Source organism: Poecilia mexicana, unplaced genomic scaffold, assembly GCF_051168715.1.
Source record: "Poecilia mexicana isolate PSO_F unplaced genomic scaffold, ASM5116871v1 scaffold_10, whole genome shotgun sequence".
Classification (NCBI taxonomy): Eukaryota; Metazoa; Chordata; class Actinopteri; order Cyprinodontiformes; family Poeciliidae; genus Poecilia; species Poecilia mexicana.
This window is the reverse complement of record NW_028263379.1, coordinates 29,441,818-29,462,639: the sequence shown is the minus strand read 5'-3', so window position 1 is coordinate 29,462,639 and position 20,822 is coordinate 29,441,818. Positions and strand designations below refer to the sequence as shown.

General features: G+C 39.3%; 1 protein-coding gene across 1 annotated transcript in view; it reads left to right on the top strand.

Moving 5' to 3' along the window:
• The window catches only part of pigg (phosphatidylinositol glycan anchor biosynthesis class G (EMM blood group)), an 89,209-nt gene that overhangs the window by 42,983 nt on the left and 25,404 nt on the right, over positions 1-20,822 (top strand). The window contains exons 9-10 of the mRNA XM_014969246.2: positions 2,704-3,107; positions 5,544-5,735. Coding sequence (XP_014824732.2) covers positions 2,704-3,107; positions 5,544-5,735 — 596 coding nt within the window. The remainder of the gene's footprint in view (positions 1-2,703; positions 3,108-5,543; positions 5,736-20,822) is intronic.

Sequence of the window (20,822 nt, the reverse complement as noted above, 5' to 3'; positions counted from 1 at the left end):
TCTCACGGCACTCTCTTAACAAAAACCTCTGAAGTGTATCAAATTACATTTCCCACAAATTCAGCTGATCAGAAGTGAGAAGAATCTTCTTAAATATCCTATTAGCGTTTATTATAAATAAATGTCTCAGGTGGAGATCTGCAGGCAGTTCTTACCAGCACAACGAACTAGACTTTAAAGTTCTTTGTTATGAGTTAGTGTGGCAAACCAACAACACAAAACTGGTTTAATATCTACTTCCAAACACAGTGTTTGCCGTCTTTGAGAACAGACCTAAATAATGTAGTGTGTTTTTGATTCAGTGTATTGTTACACCATTTTTCCCTGAGATACAGTTGCAACTCTTTCAGGGTACGTCTGTACCAGCTTTGTGGATCGAAAGACTCACTTTTGCTCAAGCTCAGTCGTATTGAATGGAAAGTGTCTCTGAACTGAAGTTTTCTCGTCTTCCCACAAACTCCCAGGTTGGACCAAATTGGGCCATTTGCACAAATAAAGAAGCATTGATCTAAAACATCCTGTTTCCACTCTCGTTTGACTTAGAATGATGGAAATTGATGCTACACCTGAGGCTCAAGTTTTTTTGTCAATGTTTTCTTTTAGGTTTGTCCTGTATTTAGCTCCGTCCATGTTTTGTAGAAAACATCCCAACTTCCTCTGTCCCTGCTGAAGAAAAGCATTACAGTGTCTGCACATCCTTAAAAAGTCTTACAGACTAATATTCAACTCTAAAAATTTTTTCTCAAACTATGAGAGTTTTAAAAATGTAGGTTTGCAAAAATGAAAAAAGTGGCAAAATATCATTCTTGAGTTATCAGGGTGTCTGGGAATCTGAAATTAAGGCCTTGAAATGTCTTAAAGGCAAAAAAAATTAATTTGGCCTTAAATATATTAATGACTGGTCTTAAATTTCATCATGGCAATACTATGAAATCTCATTTATGTAGTTTTTTTTTTCTTTCTCACAGGCAAAACCTTGAGTCGTTTTCAGATATCTTTATTATGTTAGGTGACTCAAGGGGGTTCAGGCTACTGCTAACTAGCTGCTAATATCTCCTTGCTAGCCAGCTAGAAAATGTGCATTTAAAATTGTAGCTAACTAGTCAAATGCTTTTTTTTGTCTATCATGGGTAAGCGCAGATTCATTATTGTCTGAACAAAGTTAGTTTTCGACACTGTCTCCCTTCTGTTGCCAACACATACGAGACTAGACACATTCTGGGCAAAAAAAAGAAAATGTCTAAGCTAGTCACTACGGTGTTGAGGCGGTAGAGAGTCAAGCAGAGTAAAAATGCACAAAACCTCTGTCAGTTGCTGCAGACAGACACCAAAAATTAAAGTTTTTGCTATGTTTGATTGTAATATGACAGGATCTCCTGTACTTAAAGTTTTTTTGGTCTTAAATTTCATTCAAGGTGGTATTAAAAAGGTCTTAAATTCGACTTTCTGAAACCTTCAGATACCTTACTGATGCTCCCACCTCCGTGTCTCACAGTGGGGACGGATTCATGTCGTCCAGAGACCTTAATTTTGGTTTCATCTGACCAGAGCTCCGTATTTGCTGTTGTACCTTGTACAGCCTGCATAAGGGTCAGATCAATAGCGTGCACCACTAGTAGTCTAATACCGAAGCCCACTGCGGATTTTAGATGTTACTTGTTTAAAAAAAAGAAAAAGAAAACAATGTATCACTTTTTATGATTTGATTTATGGGACAGCTTGAGAAGGCAAAGCAAACAAGGTAAATGCATCAATGAGCCAGAAAATGAAAACCTTCCACCTCCTACCTCTCAGCAAGACATACTGATGGGCCTTACAAAACCTGCTGAGGAAGGACTCCTTGCAAAAAAAAATCAAAATAATAATGTAATAAAGACATTAAGATGCTCATCTGCCCTTCAAACTCCCCATTTAACAAGAACTAGGACCTTTTGAGTGTAAAGGGCAACATTTACCCCCGTTGCTACAAAATAAAACTGGTCTAGAGACACCAAAAAAAAAGAGATTTTGTTTTGAAAGCTAATCCAATTAAACTATGTATTTTTATTTTAAGATTATTTTGCTTTTACAAAGAAAAATAAACCTGTATCTATAATATGGAAAATGAAGAAAGATGTGTAGATCACTCATGGTTTAATGTTAAAAAACACTTTGCACCATCAGTGTCCTTCTTCTGTAGACACTCTGTGAAGATATTTCATTAAAACATACAGGATAACTGCTAAAACTACCATTTCTTATTGACTTTATAATAAAAACATCATTTGGTTTTGTAAGAGCCAGACGTTGCAGACCTTTGATCTGGGTTTACAGACCTGGCAGAACCAAGTGTGGTGAATGTTTGGTCAATAGTAGCAAATAACGGCGACTGACTGCGGTAGAAACTAATTGTAGGGTAATGATGTGTGTTATTGTAATATTTCTCCTCTCTCTGGAGACCAATAGATGCCAAATAAAAGCCTTCAGCATTATTGAAGATTCCTTTCATCCCTCCCCAGATCTGTTCAATCTCCTGGCATTTAGAAGAAAATATCAACTCTTAGGCAAAAAGTTCGGCCCTGTTCCTCAAGCAATGAGAGTATTAAACTCTGACAAAAAAGTTCTTTTTTTCCCCTTTCTGTTGTTCAAAATTTTAGCCATATTTAGTGTTTTGATTGTCCTTTTCGCTGGGTAAACCGTCCGTTTTTGTCTTCTCTTTCACAGTCTCCTTTGCGGAGCTCCGGTGGGGAGTGGTCGCTGTCAGAGCTCGACGTCCTGCTGCTGGCCGGAACCGTCGGCCACACGCTCAGCCTGGCGGCGAGCAGCTTCGTCGAAGAGGAACACCAGACCTGGTACTTCCTGCTCAACACGCTCTGCCTCGCCGTCTTCCAGGACGTCTGCAGGAAGTACTTCAGGGAGCAGAAGGGCTCTGGAGACGAAGAGGAGCACCTCCTTCCGTCCAAGGACGGCCACTCCTCTGCTCACCCCAAGCAGGAGGTCGTCTCAGAGAAGTGGCTGGCGCTGGCCACGCCCCCCTTCACTCTGCTTTGCTGCCGGCTGCTTCGCTCCCTCAACCAGACAGGAGTTCAGTGGGCCCACCTCCCAGATGTCAGCCACTGGCTCAACAGGTTGGTTCTGTTGGACTGGTGATTAGATGAGCAGGTTCTGGTGTTGGTGGAAATTCTAAAATCAGTTGGAAACGGCACCTGTTACGGGCAAAATAAAAAAGACCCAAAAATACAGGACACTTGATTTATTCCAGTTTGAGACTTAGTTCCTGTTTGTTTTAAAATTTATGTAGCTAAAATTAACGCATTAAAATGTCTTAAATTCATTTTGAAAATGTATGGTGCCTTTAAATACAATAACCACAGGCCTTAAATGTTCTAGCATATATAGTTGTTTTTCCCTTGCTGGAGTTTTCTGGAATTATGCCCAGATATCATCACAATATGTGACTCCAGAAGGTTTATGCTACCAGTAGCTGCTAATACACCCTAGATAACTGGCTAACTACGCCCTATAGCTAGCTTGCTTTTCAGCAGTTTTTAGTTTGTTTTTAGTATGGAAGTGTTTAATTGCCAGAATTTACAAGAAAGTTAAGGATAAACAAAACTCATTTTAAAGAGATAAAAATACTTGCTATAAAGAAATAAAAAAATCTTATGAGATGAAAAAAACTTTTAATGAGAAATTCATTATGAGAGATAGAAAAACTGATAAAAAGCTTGTTTTGACACAATAAAAAACTTAAAACAAGATAAACAACTCATAGCAAGATAAAAGAAAAGATATAAAACTGGTTTTAGCGAGATAAAAATTTTGTTATGCTATAAAAACTTTTTATAATGAGACGAAGAAGTCATAACGAAATAAAAAAAAATAGTGATTTATAGCTTATGAACAAAATATCCTGTGTAAGAAAGAGTTTCTACAGCACCAACCACCACTATGGCTGCAAAGAGCAGACCCCAAAAATCTCTGTTATTTATATTGTTTTCTGCCTTAAACTTCATTCAAGGTGGCATTTAAAAGGTCTTACTTTTTAAGCTAGTTTTTGAGAGCTGCAGATTCACTGAGATGACAATAGGACCACCAGGAGAAGTCAGAGCATCTCCGTTTTTTCACAGATTGTCTCATACTGTCAGGAAATAGTGACAGTAAAAATCAGATCCCCCCCCATATCTACTTCCTCTATATGTGTGTACAAACGCTTATTTGGGGCTTTTCACACTTTACATTTATTCAGTAGCACAAGCTTAGCAGTTTAATCCAAACATTTAATGAGTGCTGAGCTTTTACTAGAGCTGTGATCTAAATTTTTGCCTCATAAAATACAGCATATTACCATCTTTGTTCCATTGTGTGGATATGTGGGAACCAAACCCTCCCAGCACAGCTCTTGGAGAAGGTGACAGTCAGAAACCAGAGTTGAGGCGGAACGAAAATAAAACGTGAACAGGTGTGATTTAATATTTAAGGCGAGAAATTCAGCAGCGGCTCTCTGGAATTAAAAGAAAACAAACACACCGGCGTCTCCAATTTAACCCACACTCAGTTCCAACGCAGCGGATGCATTTCTGCTGCTCCACCTCCACCCAGTCATAACATATCAGTGCAACCAGTCATTTTCTGTTCCTCAGGGGAGGATTTTCATCACCAGGAGATAAAAGGTTGTCAGACACTGTAGCTGCTTCAGTGCTAACGCACAGGAAGCTAATGCTGTAGCAACAGCTCGTCTCGCCAGATGTTTGCAAATGTAAATGTGAACACGGACCTACATCTGTTTTCTGCTGACACCGAAGCTGCTCTCTTCAAATGTGTTTTTTTTTTTTCCTCCCCTCCACTTAGCATTTTGAGATAGCCGTCTGCGACTGTAGAAAGCCGTGATTTCACAGCGAAACTGTGACCGCTCTATTAATATTCTGACAACATAGTTTGTTCTTGAACACACATCGCGTTGTGGAATAGAGATGTGGATTCTGACCTTTTCTCGGTCTGACGTTGCCCTTTTTTACCCGCCCTACCTGCGCTACCGTCTCGCTTGGATAATGAGATCCAGGTAGTTGAGGGAGGAGAATATAAAACAAACAAACAAACAACAAAACATCCCAACTTCCACCGGCCATCTGATCCGGCTAACTGCTAACGCACGCGACTCCCGCTCGGCTTTGATGCGTCCCTTGAGGTCTTATTATTTCTAGCCTCGTGCTCGAAGTGGCGTAATTTCTTACCGACGTGCTCCTAAATCCGGTAAACAGCTTAAAATGGCTGATCTTAAGGTTTTAACTGATGCTGCTGCTGGGTGTGACTGACAGCGTTTCATCTCATAAATGCTCGGCATCCGTCCATCCAGTCATCAAGCGGTTCTGCTTTGATCGCTAAAAACTGAAATCGACAGGATCCTGTTTCGAGGTTGTGTAAATAAATTACTAAAGTCGGTTGGCCGTCCGCGCAAACAACGTGAAAAATGAATGAACCTCCGCTTGCAAACTTTGAAAGCTCTTCTTTTATATAAAACACGTTCTTTCTTTCTCACTTTTTTTTTTTAATCTGTTTGTCAGCGCCGAACATAAGACGGTCCTGTCCCTGCTGTCCGCGCTCTGCTTGCTCCTCATCTACCTCCTGGTTCAGAGACGCTGCTCGCTTGTCTCCAAGGTTGCTCTGGCGCTCGGACTCCTGGGTGTCTACAGCTACCGGGCAGCTGTCGGCAATGTCCTGTTTCCCTGGCAACGCTCCGGCCGAGCCGCGTCCAAGTAAGTTTTTTTTCTTTCTTTCTTTCTTTCTGGCCCGCAGGAATTTGATTTCATTCTTTTGCAACAACGGGCAACTTTTTCCCGCCCTTCACCCCCCCCCCCCCCATGACAGGAACCTGATTTAAAGAAAAGCGCCTTAATGCGCCGTGATGCAGATGAGTTTTGCAGGCCATAATGTGTCATCCGGGACCAACACTTAGACCACATCATTAACTGAGATGATGAACTTCTTAACACTTGTGTGTTTTTGTTGCTTGTTCTTTTTTTTTAATCTACGGTAAATCCTGCCGCTCCAGGGTCTCTTCAAGTCATAAAATAAAAAAAATAAAATAAAAATCTGACAGTGTTTTAAATTAAACTGATTACACACACCAGAGCAGCGGTGACTGTTGATTTAAATTGGCAGCCAGCGAGAAGTGCCTTACTATCGACAGCTTCTTCTTCTTGTTCTTCCCACACATCTTTTCATCAAAGCCACAGCCCCACCTTTTTTTTTCTCTCCCTCCTGACTGGTGTAATTGATGGATTTGAAGTTTCATTTTTCCTACACAGAGCAATGAGCTGCTTAGCGTAGTGAGCGCAGCAGAGATTAACTCGCATTTTATAGAGATAGATTACACACAGAGTGATTTATTCCACGCGTTTGTGTTTGTGCGTTTCCGATGATTACGGATGAAAAGCGCTGCGTCCCGCCACAGACTGGAGTTTGAGTCAGCAGACAGCTACCTGAAATCCTTGAAAGTGCTTGAATTTCAGTGAGGTGTTTTAAAGGTTTGGGTCGTGCTTGATATTCTAGTTTGGTAATAAAGTGCAATTTGATTAAAGTATTATGCAGTGTCATGTAAAATCGACTTTTTTGAGCTTTACATTATGTTATGATATTATTCAAACATACTTGGAGTGTTACCTTGATCTTTTTTTAATGCAAGTGCTAGAAATATTTTAATCTCCCATGGCAACCGTTAAGCCAAGCTTAGTTTCCAAACTTCCCAGCTTAGGCCTCAGAGAGCAGCCCTCCACCGCCACTCCTCCACTCAGCTCCTTCAGACTAGCCAGCAGCAATTAGCAAACACCTGTGGAACTGCACATCCCATTATACCGTCTACTTCTGAGAGCATCGCTGGTAAAAACATTAAAGTGTTAATAGAGAAGCCACGACTTCCTGAAGGTGGAGTTTCAGAAAGAGCAGGAGCTTCTTAAAGAGACAGAGGTCAATATCAGATACTACAATCAAACGTTGCATCACTGTCACGACCAAACAAATACCACATGACTAACCCTCTTACCTTCACCTCTGGAAACAGCAACAAGATAGAAATAAATATTGGGTTAGTCCAGACCGATACCGATATGTAAAGAAAAAATAATATCCTCAGCAAATATCGATGTTAATGCTTATGTATCATACATCCCTCCTCCAAATGTCCCACCTTTAACTTGTTCCTGTACAGATTGATCTGCATGACGAAGAGTAGCTCTAAATGTTCATATTTAAATTTGTTAGCATGAATTACACTCCCTAAATTTCTTAACTCAGCTCTTTAAAGGGCCCTCTGCTCCCTTCTATTATTAAAAAAAACAAATCTTGCGTGGAGTTAGCTTTTTTTTTTTTTTTGATCCTGCAAACACCCTCTGGCGCGTAAGAGCAGAAAGAGCCGTCCCTCCTACATGCCCGAGCAATAATCAAGCATACTAGGTGCATAATCATGCTAATTTCCCGCCACTAGATGATAAAACAATTCATCTTGTGCCAACCCTTCAGTGTCCAGTGCTTTCAGGAGAGTTTCTGTGTGCTTGAACTCTCATCCTGACTCGTGGCTTATGCTAATGAGAGCTATATCTACATTCATGTATACACCTGTGCCGTATTTACATAATATCCTCAATGTTTACTAGATGTTCTCAGCATAGTGAGCCCGGTTGCTAAGTGCTATATTTCACTCCTCCGACACTAGTTAGGCTCAGAGTTATCGTCTGCTGAACCCCGTCAGAAAAATAATGAGTGTTCAGGGTTGCGCGCAGCTTTCCTGTCTACTTTTTATGACCTTTCTTCATCTCCCTCCAGTACCTGGCCCTTTCTACCCTCTTTTTTTTTTATTCCGCTCTCCTCAACAGTCTCTTCAACCTGCTCTGCTAATTAACAGCTCAACCTCTCACCCTTTCACCGGCAGCTGACAAAGCCAAGCGGAGTCTGCGGCTGCTTTTGATGATTGACGAGGCCTGAGCCAGATATTAGGCTTTTTATGTCGACCTCGAGATGCTGATTATTACAGCGCTGCTCTTCACAGGTTTTATTGTAGATTTAGACAAACGTCAAGTCTTCACGTTTCTGAGAACACAACGAGCGGTTCATCGCAGGAGCAAAAGTACGGGTGGGTGGAGGAGCAGCGGCCGTCTTTTTGCGAAACGCCGTCCTGCGGCAACTAGTTGGGCTCAGCTGCGGATGCACCGATCCACTTTGTTCGCGTCCAAGACCAATATCAATATCTGAGGTTTAGCGCCGGCTGATACCGATCCAATAACAAAAAACTTTGTAGAATTAACTTGAAATGTTTCTTCTTTTTTTTAAATGCAAACATAAATGTACTCATTTATAAATGTATTTGGTGTACTGGTGAAGAGTTAGCAATGTCTTCACAAGCTTGAATAAACTTGCAAAAACAACAAAGTTTTAATTTCTTAAGTCAACCCAATTAGGTGTACAACAGTTTATGTAAAATAAATAATAAAGACACTGAAACTGACCAAGATGGAGAAATAAACTTCCACAGCAAACCTTCTCTTCAAATGGTTCTGAAAGTACAATTAGAAGTGTAAAATAAATGATGAAACATGACATCAGAGCACAACACATAGAATTAGAGCGAATAGATATGTCCTTATGGATCTTGCACATTGTCATGATCTAGAATTTCATTGCTGCATCTCTGGACTCAGCAGCAATCAGTTGTAGATCTGGTGCAAAGTTTAAATGCATCTATTTATAGCTTCAAACGATGCATTTAAACCGTTCTTCTCCATTGTGGAATAATTATGACAGCAAATAACTTCCATAGATTTAAAAAAAAAAAAAAAAGTCGATGCACAAGTTTCAATCGCAGCTCAAAAATATACATCCACCCTAAGTAATATCCGTTGAAGACTCTTAATAGTTTCATCTCAGCCACATAATTTTTAGAAGCTTCAGATATAATTCTGCACCGCATAAACACAAAATCTTACCAAATATTCTGTCTAGTATCTAGTATAAATACATAAGTACCCTTGAAATTAGACACAACTAACTTACAAATAACTTTTCAGGAATATACTGGCTTTTTTTTTTTATCTCAATACTAACTGAATATTGAGGTAAAATTTCTAGTTTTACAAATAAATACATGTTATAAGTGTTATTTCACTTATAACATGGGGAAAATGTCTTGTTATAAGTGAAATTATCTACCACTGGAACTGGACCTTTTTAAAATCAATATCATGGAATTATTGACTTAAAACAATAAGTCCTGATCAGATCGCAATCAGTCCTTTAAAGATCAGAGATCGGCCAGAAAAACGCAATCGGTGCATCCTGAGTCTGGTTCTATTCACTAGTAAATTAAGACGAAGAAAACTGATTAATAGACAAGAAACAATGTTTGCCGTCGCTAACGCTTTTCAGTTTAAGTTTTAATTGACTCATTTTATTTGTATGGGAATATGTCACTGAGAGATGGGGGGGAAAAAGAAAAAATAACCATTCCACCTGCATGAGCATCCTGTGTTTCAGGCCAGATTTGCTCCGTTCTGGAGTTGTGCTTGGGATGAAACAATTGAATGTTTCAGCAGAACAGTGATCCCTAACACACACACACACACACACACACACACACACACACACACACACACACACACACACACACACACACACACACACAAATGGGCTTTGGGATGGATAAAGAAGGATGATATCGAGCTTTTAGACAGTCCTGACCTCACCTACATTAAAATTTATGGACTTTGCTGTAAAGCCAGGTCAGTGCCAGAAAAACCAACTGTGGAGTTTCAGTCAAAACGGATGAGTAGACGTCCGTCTCTCCTTGAAAATGTGGTTAGATTTTGATACAGCAGGAGGGTCCGTCTCTGGTTTAATGAAAGGAAACATGTTTTTCACAACACTTTTTTCTATCGCTGTGTAAAGTGGATGTGTGGGAAGAAACTTTGCATGATGATCTGTTTTGTCTTTTTCTTTTTTTTTTTTTGTGGATTTCTCCTTTTCCAAATCCACCTGACATCTCCCTGACTCCCTCCTCTCCCTCCTCTCTCTGTACCAGCTGCCTTTATTGCTTTGTTGCATCTTTCTAAACAGCAAATGGATTTGAGAACAGGAAATGTTACTCATTTTGAAAAGGCTACAAGAGGCAGTATGATGACACTGAATGGTTTGCCTTTTCTTTTGTTCTCATGCTTTTTCCTACATACAAATAATCCATGCAGAAGTATTCGTAGCGTCTAGAGCAGTGGTTCTTAACCTTTTTTGAGGTACCGAACCCCCCAGTTTCATATGCGCATTCACCGAACACTCCCCAACACAGAAAATTATTTGCGGTATTCTGATTTATTAATGTAATTATATTAGTTGTATTACCTCCCCCACGCCACTAGAGGCAGTACCAACCCCGAAAAGATGTGACTAAGGAACAGATTTAGACTATAGAATTTGGTAAAAAAAAACAAAACTGTGAGCTTTACTGAAGTAATTAAAGACACAAGTTCAAATCCATGCTGAGAGTGGAACTCCTTCCCGCAGCACTGATTGTCTAAGCAATGTAACGTGATCCTCTGGAGCAAGTGATGGCAAAACGGGGCGTCATCACGACTTTACACAGTGTGTCTTTACCTCCGCGGCAGAGGCTCCGCCGAACCCCTGAGACCGACTCATCGAACCCCTGGGGTTCAATCGAACCCAGGTTAAGAACCACTGGCCTAGAGCATTTCCACATTCTGCAATGCTACAACCCCAAAGTGTTATGTGATAAGCCAACTCAAACCAGTGCATGATCTTTGTATGTAACTTTTAGAAAAACATTTTTTCTTTCTCACTTTGTTGTATAAGACAGTTAATCTGTGAAAAAATTGAGCTCCTCTGTTTTTTCCCAGTACTAACTGCAGAAATACACCACTCGGTCACAAACAACCAATCAGAGCCAGGAGGAGGGTGTTAGCGCAGTCAGTCAGGCTTTCAGACAGCAGAATGCTAAAGCTTGTTAGCATACCCACAAATGATGGCAGATAAACATTTTTTCTGTTATGTTAAGTTGTTTCTCTGCCATTAGCACATTTAGCAGCATGTTCATGAGCATGATTGATAGCGCTAAGACCCTCCCCTGAGCAGATTACGTGTCTCATGCTACGCTGTCATGACACGGTGACAGTTTTAACACATATGTAGAAAAAAAAACAGATTAAGAAAAAATATATATACTGTGGCTTTAAGTGGAAGTACCACTCGGTGCAACGCTTTCGTTTCTGTTTGTTTGCTCCTGAGCTACAAAGTAGCTCATCATCATCAGAGTGAATGAATGAATGAATGAATGAATGAATGAATGATTGAATGAATTGTAGTGTAAAGAGCTTCGGAGTCCTCTGACTTGAGAAAGTGTGATATAAATACAGATCAATTAGATTTTTTATTCATTTTTTGTAGGCCCTCAGTTAATATTAAACCAGCATATATTGTTGTAACATGATGTAAAACTCAAAAAAGTGAATTTTACATAATGCTGCCCCTTTAAAACATTGACAATAACTGCAGCAGAAACGAACAGAAACACACGGTAAAGGTCATAAAATGTGTTTCTTGGGAACAAATGTTCCAGCAGGAAGTCGCTCCACATCAAAGCGGCTGGAGCTGCCAGAACCTCTGTATGTCACAACCAATTTCTGGTGCATTTGTTACCAGATATAAAGTCCACAACAAGCCTCTGTGGTCCGTGTTTGTGTTTATGCATTTACACCTGCACAAAAAAACAACATGACCCATTTTACCTCGGCCCGCTTGATCCGGAGAGCGACCGGTGGTGCTGCTCCCCCAATTTAAAAATATGCATGCATACAGATCCCGCTTAAAAATGGAAATGTATTCAAACTTGTCTCAAAACACCTGTGAACTCTCACAGACACACATACTGACACGCACACACACACACACACACACACACACGCACACACACACACACACACACACACACACACACACACACACACACACACACACAACACACTCAGAGGATTCAGCTTTATTACCCAAGCGGTAAACCACTTTAGAACCACGTTTCAAAGTCGATTCGGCGTTACCAGCAACCTCAGTGAAAGCCTTTTAACAAAGGATCATCCTCCATTTACTCTCGGCGTTGTTATCTGTGATTGCTGAGTGTGCTGTAACCAGGTTACAGCCTCGGAAAAGGAGGTCGTCCTCCTCATAAATCTAACATGAGGCTAAAGGGAAGAAGAAGTGACATCGCCGCCGAGGCTTCGCAGGTATCCACCAAGTGGCTCCAAGGACTAATTAGATGTTTTTCTGCAGCCGTTGTTTTAAAGTCCCACTTACCCCCCCAGTTGTCACTTGGACGTGTTCGGCTTTGTCCCAAATAGGAGGAGGGTGTGGGGGGTTCCGGGGGGGTTTGGTGTCTACCTGTGGTGCTGAATTTCCTGCTCTGGCTGATTTACAGTAAGTGCCAGCCTGATGCGGGTGATTGATGAAGGGGCTATGCCAAACATGTTAATGGGATTGGACATGGTCTTACCTTTTCCTTATCCGCCTGCTGGTGGAGCGATGGCGCTTGTTACCAAGGTAACCAGAAATCCAGGCAACTCGACAAGCTTCTATTTTCCGTCCTCTGTTACTATTAAGATAAAAGAAAGCATTAAGCTGATCAGACGAGGGTGATTAATCTCCTTGCCTTTAATGTCTGCAGTTGCCAAAAACATCCTCTTGAACCTCTTTTTTTCTTTTTTGTCAAACTGCATGTCTATGAATAAATTGTAAGTTGTAGGAAACTGTTTTTGTAAAACAACAACAAACTTGCTTAGCCCTTCTCCATTGTACGTTTGCTCTCTTCCTGTTTCCATTTGATAACTATAAAAACAAACCAGTTCGTATCTAGGCACTGTTCTTAAACTTTGTTTTTTTTTTAGTTAAGTATTTTTATGAATTAAAGAGATAAACATGATCAAAGCTGCTATATAATCTAGTTTTGTTGAATGTCATTATTCCGAAGCTCTGGGTTTCCATTTCATTTGGTTCGGTTTGTCATATGGGCTCCCTGACTTTCATAAACATATAGAGCTGTGAAATAGGTGTGGACATTTATCGTATCGTTTATCATTTATCTCAATACATTTATGAGAAGAATTTTGATTTATCGTTGTCATAAATTTCACTTATTAATGGTAAATAAAAAAACTGACAGAATGATTGGAAGTGTTACTTTTCCATCAGAACATCAATAAATATGATTAAATGCGTTTTTGTGTGCAGTCTAGTTATATAAATATAATTTTTTAAATTTAAGTAGCATCCAGAAGAAGCCTATTGTAAATAGAGATATTCTTCAAGAATAATATTTGTGTTTTTGGCGTTACGAATGATGTGCCATTCAGTCACAGTCGTACGGTTACCTGAAAAATGACATAAGGTTTCTGTAAATACAAACCAACAAATGCATGAAAATTGGAAACCAAACTGCAAAAAGTGTTGACTATGAATATGCTGCCTTCATTTTGACTAATGGTGACATATTTTTAAGTAACTAAATGCAATGAGAAGTTGCATTTAGAAGTTTATTAACTTAAGCAAATAAACCTCAGCAGAGGCTAAAGGAAGAGCGACTGATCCAGAATGTTGAGTTTTGGTGGTAGGTCTTTATTTACAGCTGAACTGCTGTGCTCAGCTGGACGAAAACGCAGTCAGGACTATTTTCAGGAACAATAGCTTGAATTTGCATAAGAATGCACGTATAAGGAGACATTGTTGTATCTACTGTTGCAAGTAAAAACTAAATAAAAATAAAGAAAATTTTGGTAAATACATATTCGTTGGAATGTGTGTTCTGCTTATGGTTCAGTCCTCAGCACAAGATTAATGACGGTTGCTTATGTGGGCCTTTTGGGGAGAAATAAATGCTGACCCCTGGTTTAGATATATTACTTCAACTTTTATATCTGTCTACTTCTACTGTGATTTTATTGCCTAATAAAACTTGTAAATCCCCTTTTTGAACTCTCCAACTTAATTTTTTTTAATTATTTTAAACCAGACGATTCAAATCCAAATACCTAAAAAAAAGAAAAATGAAACAGCCCTTAACTTTACTGCAGAATTGGAAGCACTATCACTTTGTCACCTTTATTACAATTGGTTATTAAAAAAAATGCAAAGACGTAATTTAAAAATCTTGCATATTATATTAGACTTGTCCTGCTGAATGTAAATGGTCTGAAGTTCCCAACAGAGCTTACCTTCACAATTATTTGCCAGTAAAAGCATTTGATAACTTTTATTAGCCTATATTTGAACTGCAGCAGTGTTCAAATCTAGGCTGTCTTGACTCAGCAGTTCCCTTGAGGCTGCAGACATTTTCAGATTCGGCACGGTGAAAACTTAAAAGAATAAAACATCACAACAGGAAGAAATAAATAAAAAATTCACTCAAAAAAATCAACTTTTTTTTGTAAAAACCCATCAATGACCACATCTGATTCTTGCGATTTCACATTTTTACAGCTTGGCATCGCCCACTTCCAACCCAGCAGAAAAACGCAGCCCAAAACAGAAAATCAAGCCCAAACTGTTGCCAGCGTTGGTATAAATAACCCATCCTGAAAGGCTGCATCTCCTACAGTGAGGAGCTTAAATCTGATTTGAAATTCTGATCATAAATGAAGTTTCTTTTTTCCTCCCTATCCGAGGGATGGAAATGATTCTGTTTTTCGAGACATTGTCTGTGTAGAGTCCCCTAACAAGTTAAAGTGTGAGCTAGTGATTAATGATACATCTAGGCAGCAGTTATTACTCTATCTGCTTTAATGAATGTTTAATCCTCTATCTTGCTGGATGAATTTGATTGCGGCAGTGCCTACAAAAGGACTCGAGTTCAGCAGTAACAGAGTAACAAAATGTACCCTTGATGAAATCTTTTTAACTGTTATTTTGTTAGAAAGGTGAACCTGGACATAACTTTCCAAACATCATCAGCTTCCTTATTGTCTGTGCTCTGATAGAATACCTTTTGTATACCTTTTTGTTGTTCTGAAAATAGCAAAAGAAAGATATCTCTGCCAATATGTTGGAGCAACGACTTCCTGTTCATTGCAGTATCTAGACTCTTAAAACGCACGCTTTGGAAGCAAAGCGCAAGTCAGACAACATTTGTCTTTCTGACAGTGCTGCGCAAAAATATTCACTCCCCTTGAACTTTTCAGAGTTTTTTTTTGTCCTTAGGTAACAAACAGAAGCTTCTGTGCATTCTATTGGGATTTTATGTGATGGACCACATTTCTATTAACTGGACAGTAAAACTTCTGCCACGGTCTTAAGTCTTATGATTTTCTTTCTGTGTCGTTCTGTTTATAACTCCCATCCGTCTTCCGTGCCACCTGGACGCCTCAGTTTTCTATTGCTTTGCATTCTCCTTTGCTCTTCTATTCACACCAAATTATGGCTGTTGTAAACAATTATTTCAGTAATGTAGTAATCCATCAATTATTCCGATTTATCGAGTAATTGAATGAAAGATTTGATACAATAACATATTATTTAATACTGCCATAACAGCAGTATTAACATCAGATATCAGTATTGGGCCCAGATTTTCATTTTGGTGTATCCCTAATAATTGCTTTTCCCTAGCTTAGAAAATTAACCTATAACAATAATAACTTATCTAAGTCATCCTGGACAAAAATGGCATAAAATCTGAAATTTGTCAATTAAAAAATAAAAATAATTCAGCAGCAGACTCAATTATACTTTTTTAATGTGTATACTCCAGGTTTTAGTTTAAGTATTCATCCTTAGTGAGTTTAAAAGATGAACTCTCACTTTGCACAGCCATCTGTAGCTTTTATGTCCATGTTGGTGGCAGGATTTGGCACATTTGTCACACTCAGAAACACATCTGCCAGCTATGTACCGCCATGATGTGCTCCACCACCCATTAGTTGCAACCAGGATGGTAGGAAATTTATTTTCCATAAAGCTACGGTTTGTCCGCTAAAAATCAGCTTCAGCACCTGCTGTGCACTTCTCCGCTTCAACTAGGCAGCAGGGTTATACTAGCTTTGGTTTTGTCATTATGGTTTAGTTTAATTTCCTTGAAGCCTTTCATTTGTCTAATTCAGTTACTTTTAATTGGTCTTTAGAGCTTGTTTGTTAGTTTTTGTTTATTATTTGTTAAATATTTAATTTTAGTTTAATTTAGGTGCAGAATAGTGATTATGTGGACAAATACTGGGTTATGAATACAGCAGAAGATACCATTTAAAAAAATATATATTCAATTATTGAACCAACGACTGCTGTCCAACTTCTGCTGTGGCCATATTGCGCCTGAGTAAGTGCCGCCCGGAAGAGTACGGACCACCGTAATTTTCCGGCAGCTGACGTAAACTGTTTGTGTGGGCAAAAAAAATCATTTCACATCAGTTTGAAAGGCTAATAAATAAATTCATAAACACAAAACCAAAGGATATTATATCTATACAAATGCATGCCATATAAACACATGATATAGTTCCACTTAGTTATAATTTTTTCCCCATTAATTACCGTTGATATTTATTTCCGTTAACAAAACTGTATTCTCAATTTCAGTTTTCATTATTTTGTTCGTTTTAGTTAACTATAGCACCCTTGCTCGGAAGCGTTGATGTTCTTCCTTGGAGAAACATTATCCTATTTCAAGTAGACATTTTAAGGTTCCCTATTGGTCCCCAGAAAGTCGATGAAAACTCAGACATTTTCATCAAGCAATAAAATCCACCTGGAAACCCCAGATAGAACGTGAAAAGTGGATCCGGGAAAACAGATCCATCCTATTTTGTGCTAGTCGCGCTTAGTGTTTGTCTGCAGCTTATTGGTGGAAGTGTGCAACAAACAGTAAGTAGAAAAACATAACTAAGCTTCGAAGCAGATCATTTCCCTGGAGGGTTTTTAATACTCAAGGTGCACAAATCAGTCAGTGAATCGTTACGACCCTGCTCTAAATTACACATCCTGCTTTCTTTAGAAATGAAAACTTGTCCCGTTTCACCTCAAACGAACCATCACACGACGGGGAGATCCAGTTGAAAGAAAACTCTTGCTGTCATTTTTTAAGGGCCTGTAGTTTGAGAAATTGTGCAAACAGCAATTAGCTTTAATTGCTTTGAGAAGGAGGACAGCTTGTACGTTTAGCTTGGGAAATGCCAAGCCCAAACAAGATGCCTTTCAGCTTTCAGAGTTTGGCAATCCCTAAGTATTGGGGAACATGTGTATCGCTTCGGGCTAATTTACATTGATGTTCTTCATCAACATGCCAGTTCCAGAATGGCACGAATTTCTTGTATGCAAATGTCACATCGTGTCCACATCAATTTTTATATGTAGATGGTATGATGGCGTCAATAATGACGGCTTGTAATCAGAGACAAGTGCTGTAGGTCAGATAAATTAGTATGTGATTTTTTCTCACCTCGCTAGTTATCATATAAATGGCACCAGCGCACATCCATCACCGTACAATCCAGCACAGGGCCTGGACTGCTTTTTTCCCCCCTTTGCATAAAATAATAATGAATGTAATCGGTGAAATATTATTTGAGTAGTTTTGAATAAAGAACAGTGCTCAGGATGGAGCATATTACTCTGCTTCCTTCCTCAATAGGTACAGGTTTGCATAAGACACTGATTAATAATATATGTCTAATACTTGCTCTGCTCCTTCAGGGTCAGTTATTACCCTGTAACATCTTTGTGAGTTTTGACAACTGCAGTAGAAATCTTCTTTTTATGCCCCAATCTGGATTTATATATATATATAAAAAAAAAAAATCCCGCTGTGTGAGTCGATCATTTTCTAAGTGTCTAAATAGCTTCAGAACAGACATTGAGAGCTTTTTCAGAGACAACAGAATCAGAGTTGAGTACACTCCTGGTGTTGCAGTGCTGTGAAGATAAATGTTTGCCCCCCTCCCCCCCTACACATTTCTTTACTTGTTTGCCATTTTTAAGTGTTTTTGTTCATCATAGAAATTTTAATGTGTGACTAAGATAACTTGAGCAAATGCAGCTGACGTTTCAAACGATGTTTCATGATTCATTGATAAGAAAATGACTGGGTGAAACTGGCATGAATGAGAAAGTCTGAGGCCAAACTGCTGCTGACCAAAACGTACATAAAGGACGACGATTTCCCAAAAAAACACCTTAGTGGTCGCCAAGTCTTGCACGAAGATATTTTGTGTGCTACAGATACGAAAGTGGAAGATGTACGTTTAGTTTCACCTGGCATATACAACGGGCCGCTGCCTGTTTGCAAATTCACGTATTCCACATGTATGTTAATGTGTGTTAAGATATACTTGCTGTTTGACTTAATAAAGTTAGACAGTTATGTTCGTAGATGGGAATCTCAGTTGTTCACGGATTTTTGCTATTCACGAACATTTACGAGGACCACAGCTGTCCACTGAAAAAAAACGCTTGTTTTTTCAAAATTGCAGTGTTTTCGTTGAGCGAATTCATTTTTGTAATTCCAATTTGCGCAACTCTATGGAAACGCATCTACCGTCTGTTATAATGAACACTTTATGGTAGCTGTTGGCTAAGTTTAGAAGAGGACGACTTTTTTTACTCATCGTATTTGCTCAGGTTACCTTGGTGTGAAATGCTCTCGCTCTGAAAGTATTTCCACACTCGGAATCCAAACCGAACCAAAGCCATTAGCGTCTTTAATTCCACCTGCGCTCGCCATGTTGTTCGGCCGTCACAATGTCTGCTGTGGAAAAGGTTTACAGGTGAAGCACTCTTCCCCCTAATTGCTGCATTCATCTCCACATATTTTCTCAGAATACAATTAGATCTGATTTTCTCCAGGCTGTAAGTGCTTAAAGATTCAGTGGCTTTCTTAACCTCATTACCTCCTAATACTCCCACTTTTCCCTTCATCTATAATGAAACAGGATGAGGCGATTTATCTTTGTCACTCTTCTTTCAGCCCTTTGTTTCCCGTGTTGTTCCCTTACAGCGAGTGTACTCATCCCACAATTTTTTGAGCAAATATTCATATGACTTCATTAAAGAGCAGTTTTCATGTAAGGAGGTTGTGTGTGGGGAGGGGGGAGGGTTGGCACTTTTTCATTCAAGTCTCTCTGGATAAGTGTGTGCACAGAATTTCTCCCAGAAGAAATTAGACTAAATTTTATTGCCTTCATTGTGGAAAGCACTTGTCCGTTAAAGTTTCAATTTAAGGCCTTTTCTCTGTATAAATACTTGATAGTTGGGAAAGATTTCTGTAAAGTCAGCAGTTTAGATAAAGAGCAGCTGGTAGAAACTTGAGTCATAAGCTATATACCACTAGATGTGCTCTTTGAAACTTGTTGATCAGACAGACCTAGCTCCTCTGTCCAGATATACACATATTTGAAAAGAGGCAAGTTGGGCACTATGGGTGACAAAGCTGGGTAAAATTAGGAAGAATGGCTGAAAACTGGCTGTAATAACTAGATGTGGTATCTTGAAAACTTTTCACACCACTTAACCTTTTCAACATTTAGCTACTTTACAACCACTTGTGTTTATATCCAACCCCTTTATCTTGAGACCCTTAATAAAACCCAGTCCAACCAATGGTTAGACGTGGTGCTGGGAGCATCATAGTGGTTGATTTTCTTCAGCAGCAACAATGACGCTGTAGTATCTACAATGTATGGTGAACAACACAACCTACTGCTAGCCTACCAAGTAGGAGTACACCGTGCAATCGACCCTAATTTTCTTAATTCTGGGACATTGGCAATTGGTTGATCCTTAAATCCACCGATCTCATCCGCCAATCTAAAAATCAGCCATTGTCCTCTGTTGTTCTGCTGTGAGAGAAGTTTGACTGACAGTCCACCAGTTTTCGTCTGTCCGTCCATGGTTGACAACGGTCTCCCCACTGTTGCCAACTTAGCAACTTTGTTGCTAAATTTAAAGATCTTGTAGGCCAAAATAATTGGTATTGGACAAAATATGAATGACCAGGTCAGTATTTTTAAAGATCGGTGATTAACCAGAAAACTACAATCGGTTCACCCCTTCTACCCAGACATGGCCGAACACTTAAACCAGCAGAACAGACAAAAAGGGCATTGAAGGTGACCATAGACTGGTGTAGAAGGTCACCTCCCAGGAATACGGCAACCTTAATCTAGACTAGTTCATATCAAAGCATAGCTGCTGTTATTATGTGCCTGTTAGATCAAATTAAATTGGAATTATGAGCTGTATGTGTTTGGACTCTTAGTTTTAGTTATTTCTTTTACATTTTTTGATAATTTCTTTGTTTAATGTCTTAATAGCTCTGTTATTCTCGTCGTGTTTTGGATTCCTCGTTAGTATTTATTTCTGTTTCGCTGTGCAGCTCTCCTGTCCCTTTCTTTCTCCTTCTTGCTTGTTTACCTTATTATTCTGATGTCGACCCCACCTGTTAATCACTCCCATCATTCGCCTCCACCTGCTCCCTTCCCCAGCTGCACCCTCTTACCTCTGATTATTTCCTCCCCTGTCATCTCCACTACTTCCTTAGAGTCTTTAGGTTTGGTTTATCTCATTGTTCTACAATGGTTCTGTGTTTTGGTACCAGAATTTCTTCTTCAAGTTCTTCATCATCTTCTATTAAACTGTCGTTATGAGACTCCCCCTTCTTTTCGGTTTGATCCGATTCCTGCACTATACGTGACAAACGTAAATCGACGTACTTGATTGTGACGTGACAAAATTGCATAATATTTTTGCGATCCGTCACGTAGCAATTTATCAAGTTTATTAGGCTATTAGGTTCTGAAATTGTGTTTTCAACTTGTTTC